This window comes from Schistocerca cancellata, chromosome 4, assembly GCF_023864275.1.
Source record: "Schistocerca cancellata isolate TAMUIC-IGC-003103 chromosome 4, iqSchCanc2.1, whole genome shotgun sequence".
Taxonomy (NCBI): domain Eukaryota; kingdom Metazoa; phylum Arthropoda; class Insecta; order Orthoptera; family Acrididae; genus Schistocerca; species Schistocerca cancellata.
In genome coordinates, this window is record NC_064629.1 from 56,416,668 (window position 1) to 56,438,305 (window position 21,638).

Below are 21,638 nucleotides of genomic sequence, written 5' to 3' on the forward strand. Positions count from 1 at the left end.
CCGATGGAGCATAAAACGTGATTCATCTGAAAAGGCCACCTTCCACCTCTCGGTGGATGTCCAGTTGTTGTTTTGTGGTGCAGATTCCAGCCTTTGTCATTGATGAGACAACGTTGGTAGCCCCTTGGTTCATCTGAGCAGTCAGTTGCTCAACAGTCGTACATCTATTCACCCATATACATGTCCGCAGCTGTCATTCATGGCCCTGTGGGGTACCATAGGTGCCTTGACACCAGTTCTGGATAGCTCCAATTTGCCATGTATGGTATACTTTAATCAAGGTGGCACACAAACGTTGCAAACTTCATTTCGGAATTTTCCGCCCTTGGCCCGAAAGCTAATGATCCTGCCCTCTTGAACATCAGATAAATTGCTCCATTTCCACATTACAACTACTGCACTGTTTTGAACTAAGGCGCTGGTCACATTAATGTGACTGGGCCATGTATTTTTAACTTTTATGGCTGCTTATCGATTTATGTTGTCCAGTATTTAGTTATTTAGTTGCCAAGTGATTTTCTGCACTTTAGCCTGCCAGACCACCATTACAATTAGTGGTAATTGACACTAACCTGTCATCAGTTTGTTGCTCACTTCATTTTATTCTAAAAGTGACTGTTTTCCCCAAATCGATGTATGGTACACTCTTGACGCAGCACCTGCATGACTTTGGAAATACTGTGTGTCCCTACAATCTGATGACTGTAAAATGTTTTGATACCACACTTTTGCCCTTCCTGCTTAAAAGACATGACCTAGTCAATCTGGTAAGATATACCATACTGCAACCACATAGTTGACTCATAGGCACATGTTGTTTTGTTTCTTTTTATTAACTTTTTGTTTAACAGAAATCTGTTGAAGTAATTATGCTTTAACATTGATCACTAATCTTTGAATGCATTTTTAATTGTGTATTCCATTATTAGGATTTAACTTTGTAATATTGATTAAAAAAAAGAATTGAGTCAGTTCTTTGGAGAGAGATTTAGTCTATATGTTTTTTGAAGTGGACGTATTGGGAGAGAATGAATTTGGTAAGGTTAAATAAACAAATAAATAAAAAGTACTTATCTAGTGCTGTTTAAAAATGAAACTGTTGTAGTATCTTTGTTATAAAGTTGTGTCATTATGGAGCTCAATGCCTCATAGAAAATTCTTCAATGGATACATTGAAAACCAATGCTAATAACGTTAACACAGCAAATTCATATGTATTGCATGCCAGTTCAATAGCTCAAACTTAAGTTTTTGACACTAATGGAAATTTCTGGTTGGAAAAATGTATAAAAGAAGGGAATCTCCCCCCCCCCCCCCACACACACACACACACACACACACACACACACACACACACACACACACACACACACCCAGCCCCCAACAGAGCCCAAAGCCATTTAATTCAGTTGCTGATGAATGTTGCGCATCAGATATAATACACCAATCTTTTTGAAGTTTCAGTTTACATTCTGTAATTTACTTAGATACTTATTCCTCCTAGTTCATGTTTACATTCCCCTTTGATTAACAAAGGGATCTATGATATGATAATCCTTTCCATCTATTCATCTTCTACTTCCTTCATTGGTCATACTAATGCTTCATTAATATAAAAGCGTGTTGTCATTTTTAAAAATAAATTTGTGTTTCAGATGAGAGCAGATCAATTGATGGTGCCGGTGGACCAGCACATCTTTCAGCCTCCACTTCAAGCAGTTCAGACACAGACTCTAGCACCTCAAGTCTTTCTAGTAGCTCGACTGACACTAGTGATTCAGAAGCAGGTTAGGTGATATTAGAAACTGTACAAATCGACTTTTTGAAGGAAAGAAAAGAAGAAAAAAAATATGATGTGGGTCATTCCATCAGCCTCTGTCTTTGGCTTTTATTTGTTTTAATACATTTCAGTATCAGTCTCGTTTTAACACTGTTACTATTTGTAACAGCTGTTCTCATTTTCCAGTGACGGTGTAGTTTTTATAATCTCATGAAGCAGTATTGTTGCAATTAAGTATTGATGTGAAAATGACTTTGGCATAAATATTTATTTTTTATGCTCAATAATTTCTTAAACAGAAACAAAGACATTGTATTATCAAAGAGTACATGTATCAGGTGTCCGCAATTATTTTTTATGATTTGTATGGACCTTAACATATGTGGATTATAGTGTCTCTTTAAGTGAACTTAAGATGTTGCTTCTTCTGTAGATAAGTAAATGTAAGATAAGAGCTAGTGTGAATCCTACGGCGTAGTGTAAACTAGCCATAATGCTTCATGCAGATTCGAGTGAGAGGAAGAGCAACTTCAAAATTAATGTACTATGAGTTTTATAGTTTTTGTTGTCAAAAGTAAAGCTATTTGTTATCATTATTTTGCATATTTTAAGACAGTTGTTATATTACTAACTGTGTAATCAAATGTTTGTTTTGTGACAATCTGTGTAATTCAAACTCAACTTCTTCAATCCATTTGGATACTTCCTGTCCTTGCACAGGAAAGGCTCAAACTGTTCATTGACATCGTTGACTGTTTCGTAAAGTAACTGCATAACACGTACATTTCATTTTCATTTTAGCTTTCATAATTGCTGTTTGACAGTGTTTTCTGATTGTTATTTCTGATGGGAAATATTTTTTTATTAATATTTTGTCATCAATTCCCCTCCTTCCCCATCCCCGTGCCGCCATAACCCCCCACCCCTCATTTTTATGCCTCGTTACGTATCATTTACACTTATTTTTCTGTTCATTTTAGTCAGTATCAGTCGTGACTCGTCTGCGTGAGAGTAGTTCTACATGAAAGCTTAGTTTTTACCATCTGAAATAATAGTGAATAATAAATTAGTGTTTTTGTGTGCAAGATTCTCAGTTTTGATGACTTCGTGTGGAATGGCCCATATATTTTAACCAATGCAATAATAGATAGGACATAAAGTGACTATTAGCACTATGCTGATGAACACCATTTTGTCAGTTTTTGCTGCAAACTTTTCTTCCATAAGGATGCAGTACCCATTGAATCACATTTTTAATGCTTGTAGATAGTTTGCAGAAAAAACAGTCAGTATTATTTGTATACACACAGAATTGTAGACTGTTTTTAATCTGAACTTTTTTAAAGATTTGTTACAAATCGGGAATCGTGAATTTCTGCTGTACTCATTTCTGTTTTTTTGTCAAAGAGCCATATTTTCATCTGGAGAATTTGTTTGATAACTGAGATCATTGCATTTAATATAGCAGCATAACGTCTTTGCTGGAACATTATTTTGGTACAGGAAAATTGATGCAATGTGAGAGTTTCTGATCTGAAGACTTGTGTGTGTTGTTGTTGTCTGTTCCATAGCATTGTTCAGATTCAGATGGAACATTGGTGATACCAAGCATTTGATATAACATGTTCAATACATATTTTACTCATTTTTGTACTCATGTCTTTTGTGATAATGAAATATTCTTCTTATGTAAGTTCACATACTGTGATATCTTCTGTAGAATTGCACACACTGCAGCTTTTTCCAAATTTTTACTGGTTCTGATGGCACAGGTTATTTCCCATTTTTCATTATAGCCCTTCTCTACCAGACATTGTATTTATGACATTCCATTTCATCGTCAGTATTTAGGGTTTGTTAGCCAGTAGTTGTTTCACAGTCTATGATTATTATTATTATTATTATTATTATTATTATTATTATTATTATTATTAGTGATTCTCAACAAAAAAGGGAACACCAGTAATGTCTGATGTATCTATGTCTCTTTGAAATTACTGTTTAATTAAATATTTGTACCTGAATGAAGAAGATCTATGCATTTGCCACGTTTTGAATAAAATAACTGCCGCACTTCCTCAGTTTTGTGGGTAACTGAAATAGGAATACCTCTCTTTATTCCTGTGGAAGAGCTGATACATGGTATTCCTCTCAAAGAATGTATTTTTTTTTTCATTATTTTGGCATGCAAGCTATCATAAAATTGTTCTAAATGTCTTCAGAACTTAACAACCAAACCTTTGATATAACCTTGTTTTAATGAAGACAAAATGTTTACATTGCGAGATAATTTGGCAGTGAATGTGTAATAGTTCTATTTTTGTCCCTCAAACTTTCATAACTGCTTGCAGTTCAGATTTGTCCCCCTCATAAAACATTTAAGAGGTGATACTGCATCATCCTATAAGGTATAAAGGAACCAGCACTCACAACCTCAAAGATTTTGTGTTCAGTATGCTACATAAAAGTAAAAATAGTTGTGAGTGGTTATGGCATATGTGACTGTAATTTTCAACACAGTAGCTTTATATGTTCTCTCACTGCTTCCTTATGGACATTTTTTACTGCCAAATACTATTGATCAGTATATGTGCTACTGGTTGCTGCAGCTTCACATTCACTTCCGGGAAGTGCTTGTGATAATAGTGAGATTAGTATTTTCAATTATTGTTGATGCAGGATCAAATTTCAGGGAACATTAGTGTTATTTCTATCTTATTTATTTTTAATTTTCATTTAGTGTGCTTTTGGTTAATCAGTTACTGTGCATTTTATACAGTTATCTGTATTTTATTCAATAGTCAATATGAATAGCTTGATGAGTGTTGTGACAGTTGAATCAGTAATTATTTGAGTAGTTTGTACATATTGATCATCTATTTCATGGAGTTCATCTCAGGCAATTTCATATAATAAAAGCACCATGTATGTGGTTATATGTAATAACCAGCAACTTGTGTGATACGTTTTGTCTGTTGCACTGATATCTTTAGATGATAAACATACTTTATTATTTGAGGGTTGTGAATAAATGTCTTGTGAATTATTTTTTTATGTGAGTAATATCCAGCAAAGCAGGACAGCAGATCAAATGCTCTGTGTTTAGAGACCTATTGAAGACTAAGAAAGTGAAGTGTATGAACCACATTTAAACAATTAAAAAAAAAAAAAGAAAACAACGATAAGCAATAGGTACCTGCTAAGCATGTCATCATGACTCGTAGCAAGGTACATTTGAATGGCTGTGAATGTAATAGTGCACTCATAATTGAAGCTACGTCTTCGAAGTTTGGTGTTGCTGGATTTTGAATTCTTATTTTTGCAACACTAAAAATATAGGTGTAATATGCAGTGATTGTAAACTTCATTTGTGATTACCATAAATTTACAGTTTACTTTTTAGATGTTTATAGAAATATTTGTACATTTCATTTCTTGTAAACATTTTACTAAGATTTGTATATGATTCTTTAATCCATGGAAATAATTGTGCAGTTCATTTGCTTTGTATGTGGATGAGTGTGTGAACACATGCCTTTGTACTTGTTCATCTACATGTTATAAATCAGACATCTGTATTTTCCCAATTGATTTCCCCTGCCAGTGTAGCATCAGCTATACAACCTGTGCATACGTAATCTTTTTAACATAGTTCATGCTCTTTTTTTCTTTTTTTGCTTATACATTTAACAACTAGCTGATGGGTGTTTTACAAAAGATGTGTTCGCCCATAAGAATGCATGTTCTTATACAAGTGGCAGCCATGAATAAGCTCCTGCTGTTTCTGATGTTTTCAAGACCAAAGCTTATTTTCATAGAACACACACACACACACACACACACACGAGTATTTTTTGGGGGGAGGAGGAGAGACAGTAGAAAATGTCTGTCAGAAGTTGGAGAGTACAAAGTAAATGCGAAAGGCAGAGGAACCCGAGCAACTAATTTATGAAAACGTGTAAAACAGGCAATATATTGCTACATCAGATTTGAGAGCTTTGTTGCCTTACAGTATCTTTAGAATGGGGTTAGCACAGCATCTGTCTTGCAATACCTTTCTCCACTTCACATTTAAAAGTCTCATTTAAAAACACCAAATATAGCTCATTATTTGATATAAATATTTTTGTAGCTGAAAACGTGCTCATTCTTCCCAGTTTGGAAATTATTTCTTTATTTTAACTATAATCTGTAGGTTCCTTTTTTTTTACCTAAGTGGTTACGTTATTATTATTTATCATTTGTCTCATGGCAGCAATATGATACAATTTTTTCTCACTATTGGTGCTTTTGGGGCAGAGAAAAGTGCCTTGCTCTTCAGGTTGATGATGTGTTCATGGAAAGCAAAACAAATTATAATGGTGCTCCCATATCAAAATCATTTACTGCTGTTTATTCATAATTTTGTTTTGTCTGTGTTGAAGACAGGGGTGAAATTATCAACGTCTGTTAGGAGTCATACTCCCTCTCTCATGTTAAGAAGTTCCCCCCCCCTGTAAAAAGTTATACCATCAATTGCTTTGCAATTTGTGCTGGTGATACATCATTTGTAGTCCTGTACTCTGAGATAACTATAAACTGTTTTGGTTAGTATGTCTTCTGAAATTCACTTCTTAGACTACATTCGCCATGCCTAAAAAATCTAGAAAGAACAAGATGTAACTACTGTAATGTTATGTTAGGCTTCATTGAGTGGAGAATAGCAATGCAGAACATGGTGGCATTGTTCTGTATTTTGTTAAAGATCTGCCTCCCTAGAATGAATTATCCATCCTGCTCACAGCACTCCCAGTCCTGTCCCCAAGATAATACTTTTCAATAACTGCAGTTTGCAAATAACCAGTCACTGCTTCATGATCAGATTTGTCCCTTTTATTTTCATAGTATATTTTACATTTGTCCTACTACTTCTTTATGTAAGTCTTAGTGTGTCATTTTCTTTGCTTTTAAGTTAATGTATTAATGATTTTCTTAAGGTAGGGTAGTCTAATAAGACGATCCTGTACAGCTGATTTATGATGGTAAAAGGATCTCCCAGGAACTGTGCAGAAAATGTAGCACACAGTGTTACATATTTTAAGAGGCATTCCATGTGCAGATGGTTACAGTCTTTGAAATACGGCATGGATTTACTGTTTTCTCAAATTTCTTCATTTTAAAGCTATGTGAAAACGCCAAGGTTGCAGTGGACAATCAGCTGTTCAAACAGCAAATTTTTTGTGCTCTACTATGAAGAGGAAGGGGGTTGTGAAATGTTTACAATAAGCAAATGACTTAAAAACAGGTCATATTTATGTGTGGGACACTAAAACATATTGAACTCCAATGAGAGTTTGTTGTTATCTTGCTAATGTGAAGTCATGATGGCGGTTACCTAACTGCAGTGATTTTTGTATTGGTCTCTGTTTATTTGGAAGAATATATTAAAGAGAAAAGAAATCATTGTGTTTCACTTGACAACTGCTTTCAAATCCCTTTGTACTTCAAAAAGTTAAAAAAGAGTTCTGTCTGTTAACCATGGAAACATAATTACCTAAAATGTATGCATAGCTATTTTCACAAGGAATACAAGAAAAATTTTCTTCGAAGTAAATTTGAAGTTTTTGTAGATAACTGTGATGCATTCTGGAAAAACTTTCTTTTTACACAAGATTCACATCAGTAGTGCTGAATCATTAAAGTAATTTGTTCTTTGTATGCTCAAGTTATTCAATCAGAAGAGTCATGATGTATTAAGTGGTCATTAACACTGCTTAAATTACAGTTTGTGGTTCATTTAATGAACGTTGTTTAATTTCTGCTTTTAATAACTGCATTGAGACAATAGCTAACATTAAATATATTGTGACATTGTTGCTGGTACAAGGAATATTGGACCGTATGCAGCAACTCATCGGAAAATGTTGTGCGTTCAGCTACGGACCACAACTCAATTGACACTGAAGTGTTATAGCAAAAACGTCGTCCTCTTTCCCCTGCTCAAACATTTTTGTGTTGATACAGGAACTGACACTGTAAAGTATTTGAAAATGAGCACAGTGGGCACAAGGTAGAGGTATATCAGTTGAACATGAACTGAAGAGTGATGCAGAGTGCTAATGTGAAAACAGGCTATGAACCTTGAGGCAAACAATAACAGTAAATTGAAGGAAGCACCTAGAAACAAGACAGAATACCAGAAAAAAGTAAAATAATTTAAACATGATTGATGAAAGCATTCCCGTTTGGGATTTCTTCATACTAGTTCAGTTTTTATTGAACTGATCAGTGTTTCTTATCAAACTGTGTATTACCTTACAAATAATAGCAGTACCTGTATTCTTAAACATAGATAAAAATTAACATACCCTGACTGCAGATTCCCTACACCATGTTTCTAAGGGGAATCGAAATTTTATCATTCTGTTTGTGGGTAATGCTATCAGTTGAGTCATTGAAGCACGTTTCACGGCCTGATTAAAAATTTCAATTTGCCTGTGTTTCTCTCCTAAATCTCCAGACTTGGATTGAAGCTGGGAGGTACGTTCAGAAGGCTCTGCCTGTAAAAAGCAAATATCTTGGTTAAATCCCAATTTGGCACCGTATTCAGTAATTTCTTTATTGTGTACACTACATGGAGGATTCGAAGGTGTTTCCAGGCAAAAAAAAAGGGGGGGGGGGGGGGCAGTGTACATAATTTAATCTGTGTCTAGAAGTAGCAAATGATGAACATTCTTGTCAGACTTATTGCTGTTAAATGTCAGTCTGTGTTTGCGTAAGTTGATATTGTACTGACAGGAAGTAAAACATTAGACAGCATTATACATAAGTGTCTAGTGTTTCTTAGTATGGAGGACAATGGTGACAGAAAGTCTTTGGTGGAATATAAATAATGGAAGCAGTAAATGTAAAACCTGTTGTATAGTTGAGTTATCAATAGGTACCTGCATGAGGCTGAGAATGTTTCTGAACTTTGGAGCTAACCGAATCCACATACACTGGCTCGGTAATGTTGTCACCAACTAAATTGTGCTATCACAGTGTAGTCAGTGGGAAAATGTAGTGAGCAGTTGTAAGTGGATTAGCTCTAGAGGAGGAATTGTCTGAAAGCTGAACAATATTCTCAGTCTTCTTTATATGTCTGGTGATGAGTCACCACCTCACCTGTGATGAGTTGCTACCTTTCTTGCCGTCACTATTTTTTATTCCCTGTTAATAGATGAGAATACGATATTCTTTATGTCGGGCTTTTTCTTCTATCATCTTATGTTTAGTTAACAAGTTTGATAGCATTTATCATCACAATGATGGAAAGAATAAAACTGAAGGGATTGATGTCTGGAGCATAGTTTACATAGGACATGAAGCACTGTAAGTACTGTGAATTGTTAACATAAATTAGTAATAACCTTCTTCAGGAGTTAACAGGATTTCTTTATTAGTGTTGCATAAAAATTGTTAATATCTCTGGGCTGTGCCTTCCAGTTCTTCACGTTTTATTGTGTACAAATGATGCATGCATCCCCACAACTTTGTGCACTCTTTAGCAGCATCCAGAAGTTTGTGAAGACACACAGTCTTGCAACCACTGTGAGAGACGGGTAGATTCAGTGTCAATCTGAAATATGCTTCTTCATTACATTAATGCATTAACTCCTGCATTCATAAGAACAAATATGACCTTTTGATTTAACATTTTAGACTGTTTTTAGGAATGGATTTATAAGTGTTGATTCAGATACAGTCTCTTCAGTGGAAATGTAAGGAAAGCGTCCTTACTTCTGACAGCAAAACCTTACCTCTCACAATTGACATGAAATAAATAGATGCTAATTGATCTGTGTTAATAAATTTGTTAATGGACAGTAAAGTTTGAGAAATTGAGTGTCTTAATATATCACTCAAGATAAAGGCAATTTAAATAAGATGATCTTGCCAGTGGAATGAAATGTCAGGTTCTCAGATCTCATAGAGTTCAGAGTTGTAAGTCACTTTTCAGAAGAGAGAGAATAGAAGTGTTTTAAAATATGGTAAAAAGGCTGAACTGTCTTACAAAAATGAAACTGTACCCTTTGAAGCATGGTATCAGGCAACCTACACCACTGCCAGCTACACCACTGCCTTATGTATTACGGTAAGAAAATTTACATATTTATCATTTATAATTGATTTCTTTTGTTCACTTTTTCTTGATATGGTGTTTCATCTTTGTTGTCATAACTTTTTGTCTATGACATTAATTGATTAGCTGCCATATTTGTAAAGACATGTGCAGGAGTATGACTACCTCTGTGTGTGTGTGTGTGTGTGTGTGTGTGTGTGTGTGTCAGGCAGCAGTATTGGTGATGTGAAACTAATGACTGTAAAAGTACTAGAATACTTTTTCACCGATACATTTATTGGACAACGAAATGTATTCTAATTAGGAAAATAAAGTAATATTCAAAGAAATTCTTTAAGGATTTCATAGAAAAATTCATGTGTTAACGAAGAGGGAGTCAATATATTAAGGATCTTAATAAGCCTGTTTTGTGATAAAATTGACATTTTTGTTCAGATGTGCATCCCATTTGGTTTAATAACCATATATATAAAGGTTCTTCCATTAAGAGTGATACTTCATAAAATAGGAAAACAAATTGCCACTCAACGTATCAGAGAAAACTGTGCTTTATTTCGAAGCTTAGACTTTGACGTTACATTCTGAACAAAAATAATTCAAATGTCAACCACTGCTTTGAATGTGCTGACACCCACGATGGCTCAGATTGTCGATCACTGAGTCAATATAACTTTGTAGGGATGCAGGCCCAAATCCTTTTGCAAGATTCGCAAAGTTTTCTCAGATAGCTGCAACAGTTCAGATTGTCTTGAAACTGAAACATTTGGCTCTACCTCAATACTTGACAGTAACTGCTGTGATAATTTTCCTCAGTTTTCTCTTTATGTTGTCAGCTTGGTGACTTGTGGACGCTTAGAGCGAAATTTAAAAAATATCACTCGTAATGAAAGACCCTGTATATATCTGATGTTAATCCTCAAATTGGAATAAATATGTATTAATATTTCCTGTGTGTGTGTGTGTGTGTGTGTGTGTGTGTGTGTGTGTGCTTGGTATTGAAGGTGCTTTATGCCATTGTATTTTAGCACTATGGGTTTGAAAGCAGATTTATTATATCACTAGTTAATTGCAAGGAACAACAATATGTGCAACAGTATTGAAATACTTGTTTTTGAGAATGTACTTGTCATTTCTTTGATGTTTGTAAAACTTTCACAATGTGTTGTAAATAAATCTTTTTCCAATTTGTGTGAAAGGATAGGAAACTGTGTTATTTTATTTTTAATTGTATGGTATTTATAGTTTTCTGCAAGCCCTGAATGTAATTTTTTATGATTGAAAGGAACTTATTGTACACACTTCAATACTGTCAGATTAAAAAAAAGACATAAGTATATATTTTGTTTAGTTATTTATATAATGATTTTAACACAATGTTATCAAATTCAGAAATGTCACGCAGAGTGCTCCAGGAAGACATATTTCAGAAACCCTCACCTATTCTTACGTTACAAGTAGTGCAGTGATATTTTCATCTGTGGGTTACAAGAAAATGCAGTGGATTAATTGTAACCATATGGTTTACTACCAGCAGTGCTAAACAAGAAGTATTTATAAATCTTAAAGTATTTCTCTTTTCTTTATTAATTAAAATGAACATATATTAACTTGCTGATAAAATGAAATACCAACAGCAGGAAACATGAGAAAAGTGATGTGACATTCTCTTGGTTGAATGCAACACGAAAAGTGTCCTGTAGAAAAACAGATAGTGACTAAAGTACTAAAATTTAAAGCAGCCAATGATGCTGCCCCACATGTGCCACCCGTCCATTAAACACTCGAGAATGTAGATGTTTAAACTCACCATATTATTTACTAATATATTTCAAGTTGTCGAACAACACTGTCTGCTGCCCATTCTCATGCAAAGTTGCCTTTATTCCATTTCTCACTGAAGCAATGATGGTTTAGGAGTATGTGCCAGAGTTTGATGTAGTGCATCCTACTGTATAAATAGTAGTCTTGTTGTTATGACATGTTGTTATTCATAATTTATAATTCCACATGACATTGATTGTGAGTACTCACCACAGTAAAAATTACCTCAGCAAAACCTTCGTTGCCAATATGATCTTTCTTTATGAGCACTTTATCGCTATTAGACACCATATGTTATTTCCCATAATGACAAAACATTTGTCATGGTTTGACAGGTAATACTACCTTCCTGATGTGGGTGCTTACTGGATTTGATATCAATAAAGTGTGATGGATTTTGTACCATACCTGATGAAGTTGATGGTCTTAAAGAGGCTGTTTACGTAAGATGGACAGGTAGATGACATCACTAGAAATTTGTTATGCAAAGCAGGTGGACTTGCTGTGCCTGACACAAAGTCTGGCAGCTACATAAATAAATGTAATGTGAAATACGTAAACAGACAGGATGATCTTTTTTAATCATGCAGTCAGTCATAACCTTCTAGTATGGTACCAAAGAGTTTTGGTCTAGAGTGATTTAAGGTGGAACGGCCAAGTAAATCTAGCTGTGGGAAGAGCATATTCTGGGCACAGAAATCGTAAGTGTAATTCAAATCTGAAACATTATTTACAAGTCTCTCATATGGCCAGTTCTTGAGTATCAGCAAACCCGTGGTTCTTTAAAGAATCAAACTCCCCTGTAAAAAATCGTTTCAAATGTCTGATAACAAATTACTCAAATATTTGCTTTAAGCACGTGTGCCAGAAAAAGTTTAGGAAAGGTTTGAAATTGGGCTTAAAGTTCATTGGAAGTCGGTAAGTGCTCTCATGAAACACTGGATGAATATAAGCTGGGTAATTTGCGCTCCATTTTAAGGAAAAGATAGTTTTTAACGCATCTCAATGTTTATGATATCACATCTCCTGAACCGTGTGTCGTGAAATGATATAATGTTGTAGGCGAATTCAGTAGTATATGTGGCAACTTTCAGCAAACTGTGTTGGGAACGGAGTTAGTAATAAATTCAAATGTCATGCCTGATGCACGAACAGCGAAAATGTGGTAACTTCGTTCGTTTGATCGTTTAGTGGTGGTTTCTGGGAGAATAAAGTTGTGAAATTATGTGAAAATTTTGTTAGAAGTCGCTAAGCGCTCTCGACAAACAATGAATGAATGAAGTCCGTGTATTTACGCGCCGCCAGTTACACTGCCTCATCTTCATGTATCCTCTGGAAGCCACTGTGAAGCGCTGCAGAGGTGCAGTTATTATGTACTTTTGCCGTTCCATTCACTTACGCAACGCGGGAAGAATGAAGGTTTAAATGCTTGCCTGCGTGCTGTAATGAATGTAATACTGCCCTCACGGCCCGTGTGGCTATAGGGCTGTAGTATGTATGTTCATAGAGCCATCATTTAAAACTGGTTCTTTAAACTTTGTTAGAGACTTCTCGGGATGGTTTACGTCCATCTTCAAGAGTACGCCAGTCCCGTTTTGCCAATATCTCTGCGACGCCTTCCCACGGGTCAAACAAACCTGATAATTCGTGTTGCCCTGGTTATTTTCAGTATCCCCTTAGTTTTATTTGGTAAGGGTCCCACACACAATATTCTAGGACGAACGATTTGTGTGAAAGCTCCTCTGTAGACAGTTTCATTTCCCCAGTATTCTATCAATATATCGAAGTCTACCACCTGATTTATCAGCTTGGAGTTAGCTTCGTTCTCAGGTTTGTTTCCTCTGCATGGCGGCAGGGTTGCCATTTGCCAACGTGCGCTCTTAGAAACTACACACGGATTTTATTTGTGGATTCTTCCGTCGCTTCTTGATAGAAGAATTACATATTGGGGGTTGAATAACACTTAGGCGGTTTTTTGTTCTACTAAATCGCTTGTACAACCATCAATTAATGTCCAGTGCATCTGTTCACAACAAATACCAAAAAAATTGTAAATTTGTTATAATGTGTATTCTAAATGATTCTAATTGTTGCCATACATGGCACTGACGAACCATAAAATGTGGTTTATTATGTTAAATAACAGTTTTACAGAACAAAAAGTCAAAAATACCACAACTAAAGATCGTATGTAAGTGCGTTGTATCTTAGTCCTGAATGTTTGGATCGTAAGAACACAAGCTCCTTGTAAACAATAGCCAGTAGTTATCTATCTGAAGATGGTCTGATAAGCCGGTAACTAGTTCATACAAATAAAAATCAATAGAACAACCCACAATACACACGGATTGTTTCCGGCCGCGTCCCGAGCTATGCGATTGGCCTCGACATTCAGAAGCTCGTAACTCAATAAATAACCACCGTCGCAGTTGCCACCTAGTACATACATTCTTTACTGCAATATAAAAACATGAAGGCAGGTTAGCGGTCCGATTACGAGATAACGGCAACTGAATGCCGCAGAAAATACATGATGGGCTCTTTCGGTCGCTAATTTCGGAGGTAACTAGCTAAATAAATATCGGCCGTCGCAATACTGCCAATTGCAGTATGCATAGTACACTCCTTCTTTAGTATAATAATAGAACGTGAAGCCAGATTACCGGCCTGATTAAGAGATAACGGCAACTGAATATCACAGAACATAGGCAATGAACGTACTCAGTCGTGTTACGTTACATTAATACTGGTTACATAGAATATGAATACGACATTTCTTAATGATGTGGAATGCCTCAATTTAACATAAGTTTTCCTTTCAGGGTACAATCTTTAACTTACAATGGCTACTACATATCTAAAATTCATCTCTTGAGTAGTCATTGTCATTCAGAAATTCTTTTAATTTGTTTTCAAATGTTGTTTGGCTGTTTGTCAGACTTTTTAATGCTACTGGTAAATAACCAAAGATTTTTGTGGCAGTATAATTCACCCCTTTCTGTGCCAAAGCCAGATTTAACCCAGAATAGTGAAGACCACCCTTTAGTGACAAATTTCATAAGTGAATATATGAATTGTGAAGGTACTGAGAATATACTGAGGTCCTTAAATAAATGTCTGCAAGGTGATCTTGAGTGGGCTCCAGCTATTATTCTGATTACACGCTTTTTTGCAATAAATACTTTTCTCTTAACGATGAATTACCAGAGGATACGATGCCATATGAAAGCAGTGAATGAAAATAGGCACAGTAGGCTAATTTACTGATATGTTTATCACCAAAATTTGCAATAATCCTAATAACGTAAGTAGCTGAACCTAAACGTTTCAGCAGATCATCAGTGTGCTTCTTCCAATTCAGTCCCTCAGTATACACCCATAAATTTTGAATATTCTGCCTTAGCAACAGAATTCTGTTCAAAGTTTATATTTCTCAATTGTGTTACTCCATTTACTGTACAGAACTGTATATACTGTGTTTTCTCAAAATTTAGCGAGAGTCTACTTGCGGAGGGCCACTTAATAATTTTCTGAAAGGTATTATTTACAATTTCCTCAGCTAATTCCTGTTTGTTGGGTGTGATTACCATAAAGTACTAGCATTGCATCTTCATGAATACAGTGTGGCATGTCAGTAATACACATTAAGAACAATGATGACCCAAGACTGAAACATGTTCCATACCGTTCTTGATTTCTCCCGAATTAGAGGTCTGTGCTGATTTTTGCAGACTATCTGTGCTGTTAATTTTAATGTTCCGTTTTCTTCCACTTAAATACGAATTAAATCATTTGTGTACTGTCCCACTCATACCACAATACTTAAGCTTATCTAGAAGAACTGCATGATACACGTCATCAAAAGCCTTTGAGAGATCACAAAAAATCCCAGTAGGGGATGTTCGGTTATTCAGAGTATTTAATATTCGATCAGTGAATTCATAATAACATTTTCTGCGGAAAAGCCTTTCTGAAAAGCAAACACATTTTGTTAGTGCTTCATTTTTACAAATACAGGGTTATTACAAATGATTGAAGCGATTTCACAGCTCTACAATAACTTTATTATTTGAGATATTTTCACAATGCTTTGCACACACATACAAAAACTCAAAAAGTTTTTTTAGGCATTCACAAATGTTCGATATGTGCCCCTTTAGTGATTCGGCAGACATCAAGCCGACAATCAAGTTCCTCCCACACTCGGCGCAGCATGTCTCCATCAGTGAGTTCAAAAGCATCGTTGATGCGAGCTCGCAGTTCTGGCACGTTTCTTGGTAGAGGAGGTTTAAACACTGAATCTTTCACATAACCCCACAGAAAGAAATCGCATGGGGTTAAGTCTGGAGAGCGTGGAGGCCATGACATGAATTGCTGATCATGATCTCCACCACGACCGATCCATCGGTTTTCCAATCTCCTGTTTAATAAATGCCGAACATCATGATGGAAGTGCGGTGGAGCACCATCCTTTTGAAAGATGAAGTCGGCGCTGTCGGTCTCCAGTTGTGGCATGAGCCAATTTATTCGTCGACTTCAGCGGGCTACGCGTGAAACTTGCCCGCACGCGTTCAACCGTTTCTTCGCTCACTGCAGGCCGACCCGTTGATTTCCCCTTACAGAGGCATCCAGAAGCTTTAAACTGCGCATACCATCGCCGAATGGAGTTACCAGTTGGTGGATCTTTGTTGAACTTCGTCCTGAAGTGTCGTTGCACTGTTATGACTGACTGATGTGAGTGCATTTCAAGCGCGACATACGCTTTCTCGGCTCCTGTCGCCATTTTGTCTCACTGCGCTCTCGAGCGCTCTGGTGGCAGAAACCTCAAGTGCGGCTTCAGCCGAACAAAACTTTATGAGTTTTTCTACGTATCTGTAGTGTGTCGTGACCATATGTCAATGAACGGAGCTACAGTGAATTTATGAAATTGCTCCAAGCATTTGTAATAGCCCTGTTTATGAAGCTACTCTTGAATGCGCCGGCCGGGGTGGCCGAGCGGTTCTAGGCGCTACAGTCTGGAACCGCGCGATCGTTACGGTCGCAGGTTCGAATCCTGCCTCGGGCATGGATGTGTGTGATGCCCTTAGGTTGGTTAGGTTTAAGTAGTTCTAGGAGACTGATGACCTTAGAAGAAGTTAAGTCACATAGTGCTCAGAGCCATTTGAACCATTACTCTTGAATGCATTACTTTTTCTAGTATTTTGGATAAAGCTGTCAGAAGTGAGATTGGGCAGTAGCTCTTAGCACGAAACCTATCCACCTTTCTATGCAATGGTTTAACAATAGCATATTTCAGTCTATCCAGAAAAATGCCCTGTTTCAGTGAGCCACTGCGTATGTGGCTGACAATCCTACTTATCTGTCAGGAAAAAGTATTTAGTAACCTGTTGGAAATGCTATTGATTCCATGCGAGCTTTTACTTTTCGGCGAATTTATTATTATCGTAATTTCAGTAGGAGAGATGGATTGAATTTCAGTTTTATCAAATTGCATTGGTACTGTATCTTCCATATACGGCCTTGCATCTATAATGAACAGCTGGATTCTATTTTCTCTGCAACACTTAAAAAATGATTATTAAAAATACTTTCTATTTCTGACCTTTCGTTACTGTTCCGGCATAACATCAAGGCCAGCACATCAGTCTGGAACATTACAGCAGAGAGGGCTGTGAGTCGACATCAGCCAATAGTACGCTGACTAGGACGACACCATGACAGGAGCGAGAATATATTTTTTATTTATTTATTGTTCCGTGGGACCACATTAAGGAGAAGTCTCAATGGTCATGGAACGAGTCAATACATGAAATTATAACACGATTGTAGAAACAGATAAAATGAAATATAAGAAACATATTCAGGCGACACGTCATTAGTTTAAATAAAGAAATCAAGAATGTAACACTGGAATTTGCTTAATTTTTTAGCTCTTCCAGGAGCTACTCGTCAGAATAGACTTAAGAGTTTGGGCTACTGCTAAGATTTTTGAGTTCTTGTGGTAGCTTATTGAAAATGGATGCAGCAGAATACTGCACTCCTTTCTGCACAAGAGTCAAGGAAGTGCATTGCACATGCAGATTTGATTTCTGCCTAGTATTAACTGAGTGAAAGCTGCTAACTCTTGGGAATAAGCTAATATTGCTAACAGCAAACGACATTAAAGAAAATATATCCTGTGAGGGCAATGTCAGAATTCCCAGACTATTGAATAGGGGTTGACAAGAGGTTCTAGAACGTACACCACACATAGCTCGAACAGCCCGTTTTTGAGCCAAAAATACCCTTTTTGAATCAGAAGAATTACCCCAAAAAATAATACCATATGCCATAAGCGTATGAAAATATGCAAAGTAGACTACTTTTCGTGTTGAAATGTCACTTATTTCAGATACTGTTCTAACAGTAAATAAAGCGGCATTTAGTTTCTGAACAAGATCCTGAACATGGGCTTTCCACAACAGCTTACTATCTATAAGCGCCGCTCAGCCTGTCCGTGGAGCTTAGCCCCGTGATCACGGAGGCTGAGGTGTTCGCGGAACTCAACTCCCAGCCCGACATTGAAATCCGCTCGGCCCGTCGCATCTTCAATGATGCCAGGCCGACTTTTCTCGTGCGGATATTCACCGAATCCTCCTCCTCCATTGACCGCCTCCTCACCGAAGGAGCCCTCATCTACAATCGCCGTCATGAGGTGGACCTCTCCCGTTCCCCAGTCCAATCCTACTGCTGCCAACGCTGTCTCACCTACAACGACCACGTTACCTGTGCCTGCAAGAACCCCCCTACTTGTCCCCACTGCAAAGCTTCACACTTCCTCAAGAATTGCCCCAACCTCACCTCTCCCCCCTCCTGCAACACTTGCAACGAACCACATCCTACCTACTCCTCAAAGTGTAAAGCGAATCCTCCACCAGTCACCCCTGAGCTCACCGTCCCTGTCCATCCTGTTGATGACCCCATCCACCCCAACAACTCGCACCGCCCTCCCCCTACTGCCGAGGACATCATCCGTTTCATCACCATTGTGCTCCAAAACATCCACCCCTTCCAGCGCTCACACATTCTTTCCCAAATCGCCCTCGCTGCCCGTTCCATCTTCCATCTTACCACCTATGTCACATACTCCCACAACCAGGCCCACTTCACCTTCACCCCCCTCACCACCCTCGTCTAACGCTCCCCTCCCATGGTACAACAACCCTACCGTCTCCTGTACCACAACATTTGCTCCCTGCCCATCCACAAACTCCTCTTCCTCCACACCCTCCGTCAGCACCGCGTGGATGCCCTTGTCCTAAATGAAACCTTCCTTCAACTCCGTATCTCTGTCTCCATGGCTCCTTACACCCTACACCGCACCGATAACCCGTACCCTCTGGCGCGTGGCAGAGTTGCTATAGGCCACCTCAAGCACCTCCCTGTCCGGCCCCAATCTCGCCTTAACAATCCTGCCGAGCATCTCACCCTCAGCCTCTTCTTCCCCACCCTTACCATCACCTGTGCCACCATTTATGTCTGCCCTCGCACTCCCATCCCGTACGATTTCCTGGCCCACATTGACCGCACCTTCTCCACCTACGTGATTGCCGCCGACCTCAATATCCACAGCCGCGATCCTGCCAACCTCCAGCGGTGGCATCAGTTTCTCACCACTCTCCAGGGCGACCTGGTTCCCCTGCCTCAGCACACCCGACCCGAATCCAACACCACTCCTGATGTGGTCCTTGCCTCTCCCAACACTCCTTGGGCACATCACCGCAGATGTCCTTGATCTCATTGGCAGTGACCATGCTCCTGTTCTCCTCACTATCTCTAATGGTCGCCGTCCCCGTAATGCTCCTCACCCTGACGTCCCTCCTAAACTTGTCCATGATTACTCCCGTGCCAACTGGGATGCCTACCGGGACTCCATTCACACCCAGGTTGATGGCCACGACCTTACCCTCCAATCTCCTGATGACATCTCTCGCACTGCTGCCTTCCTGCACCAGACCTTGTCTGACGCCGTCGCCACCCATATCCCCACCAAAGCCATCCACCCTCACCGCCCCGCCCTGCCTCCACAGGCTGTCCTTCTCCTTCGAGAGTCCCGCCGCCTCTACCACTCTTTTCTCCACACTCATGACCGGGATACACTTAACCGCCACTGGCAATTACGACAACACATCCGCAACCTGCTTACTGCGAAGAAACACCATGCCTGACGCCAGACATGTACACAACTCAACACCGCAGTCCCCATAAACTCTTCCAAGTATTGGTCTGCTTTCCACCGCCTTACTGGGAACCGCCCCACCCCCCAGTACCCTCTCCTCCTTAATGACCGTCCCTTTCCTGACAACCTCAGTAAGGCCAACCACTTTGCCTCCCACCTCTCTGATGTTTTTTCCATCCCAGATGATCCCCACTTTGATTATTCTCTCTTCCCTGATGTCATGGGCCGTACGAATACCTCTGTTCCTCCCCTTGCTCCTAGCTTCCAGTACTTGGGCCACACCCCACCATCTGAACTTAACACTCCCATCACTACACAGGACATCAGCCTCACACTCTGCACTAAACGCAACAATGCTCCTGGCCACGACTGCGTTACCTACCGCCACCTCAAACACTGCCCTCCCTCCTTCCTTTCAATCCTTGCCACCCTCTACAATGTCATCCTTGCCACTGGCTTCTGTCCCGACCTGTGGAAAACCTCCCATATCCTGATGTTCTCCAAACCCAACAAGCCTCCATCTGATGTCTCTTCCTATTGTCCTATCTGTCTCACATCGGTGTTCAGCAAGCTCTTGGAATCCATCCTTTCCCGGCGCATCCATCACCACCTCCACCAAAACCACCTCCTCCCAAACACCCAATGTGGCTTTCGACCTTCCTTCTCTGCTGATGACCAACTCCTCCGCCTCACTCATCTCCTCTCCCTCCAGCTTAACTCCCGTCGCTCCACCATTTTTGTCTCCCTTGACCTCGAAAAGGCCTACGACCGTGTCTGGCATCCCGTTCTCCTGTTTAAACTCCAAACCTACGCCCTTCCTATCAACTACATCTGTTTGGTGGCCTCCTTCCTCTCCCACCGCCCCTCCTGTGTTACCATCCATAATGCCAATTCCCACACCTTCTACCCCTCTGCAGGTGTGCCCCAGGGCTCTGTCCTCTCCCCTCTCCTCTACCTCCCATACACGGCAGATATGCCCCAACCCCCCCCCCCCTCCAGTACACCTCTTGCAATATGCTGATGACACCGCATTCCTCGCCCTCGCTCCTACCCTCCAATGGTCCCAACGCCTTCTCCAGAATCACCTTGACCTTTTTGCTGCATGGTGTAACCAGTGGCTCCTGAAGCTCAACCCTTCCAAGACCCAGGCCATCATCGTAGGTCGTACCACTCGCTCCTTCCGGCTCCTGGATTTCTCCCTTACTGTCTGCACCCGTCCTGTCCGCCTCACCCCCACCCTCACCTACCTTGGCCTCACCATTGACCGTCACCTCACCTGGATCCCTCATCTCCGCCCCATCCAATCCAAAGCCCACAACCACCTCCGACTCCTCAAACTCCTCTCTGGCTGGACATGGGGGTTGCACCCCTCTACCATCCTCCACACCTACAAATCCTTAATCCGTCCCATCCTCTATTATGCCAGTCCTGCCTGGATATCTGCCCCCCCCCCCAACTTCTATAAGTCCCTCCAGATCCTTGAGCGTCATGCACACCACTTCGCCTCCTGTATACGCCTCCCGTCCCCCACACGGATCCTCTATGATCTCATTCCTTTCCCCCATCTGCTCCTATTCCTTGAACATACCCGCATCCTCTACACCTCCCACTGTCTTGAACCCCCTCACCCCCTGGTTGCTCCTCTCCTCTTCCATCCCCACCCCCAGCCAAATCTTCACCATTGTGTCCCCCCTACCCTCCATCTCTACACCCTACAT

The 21,638-nt window shown here is 39.4% G+C and overlaps 1 protein-coding gene across 5 annotated transcripts in view; it reads left to right on the top strand.

Moving 5' to 3' along the window:
* The window catches only part of LOC126184696 (homeotic protein female sterile-like), a 263,983-nt gene extending 258,983 nt beyond the window's left edge, over nucleotides 1-5,000 (top strand). For all 5 annotated transcript variants that reach the window (XM_049927201.1, XM_049927205.1, XM_049927204.1 and 2 more), the window contains exon 17: nucleotides 1,656-5,000. In XM_049927201.1, coding sequence (XP_049783158.1) covers nucleotides 1,656-1,792 — 137 coding nt within the window. In that variant the 3' untranslated portion in view covers nucleotides 1,793-5,000. The remainder of the gene's footprint in view (nucleotides 1-1,655) is intronic.
* The last annotated feature ends 16,638 nt before the right edge of the window (nucleotides 5,001-21,638 follow it).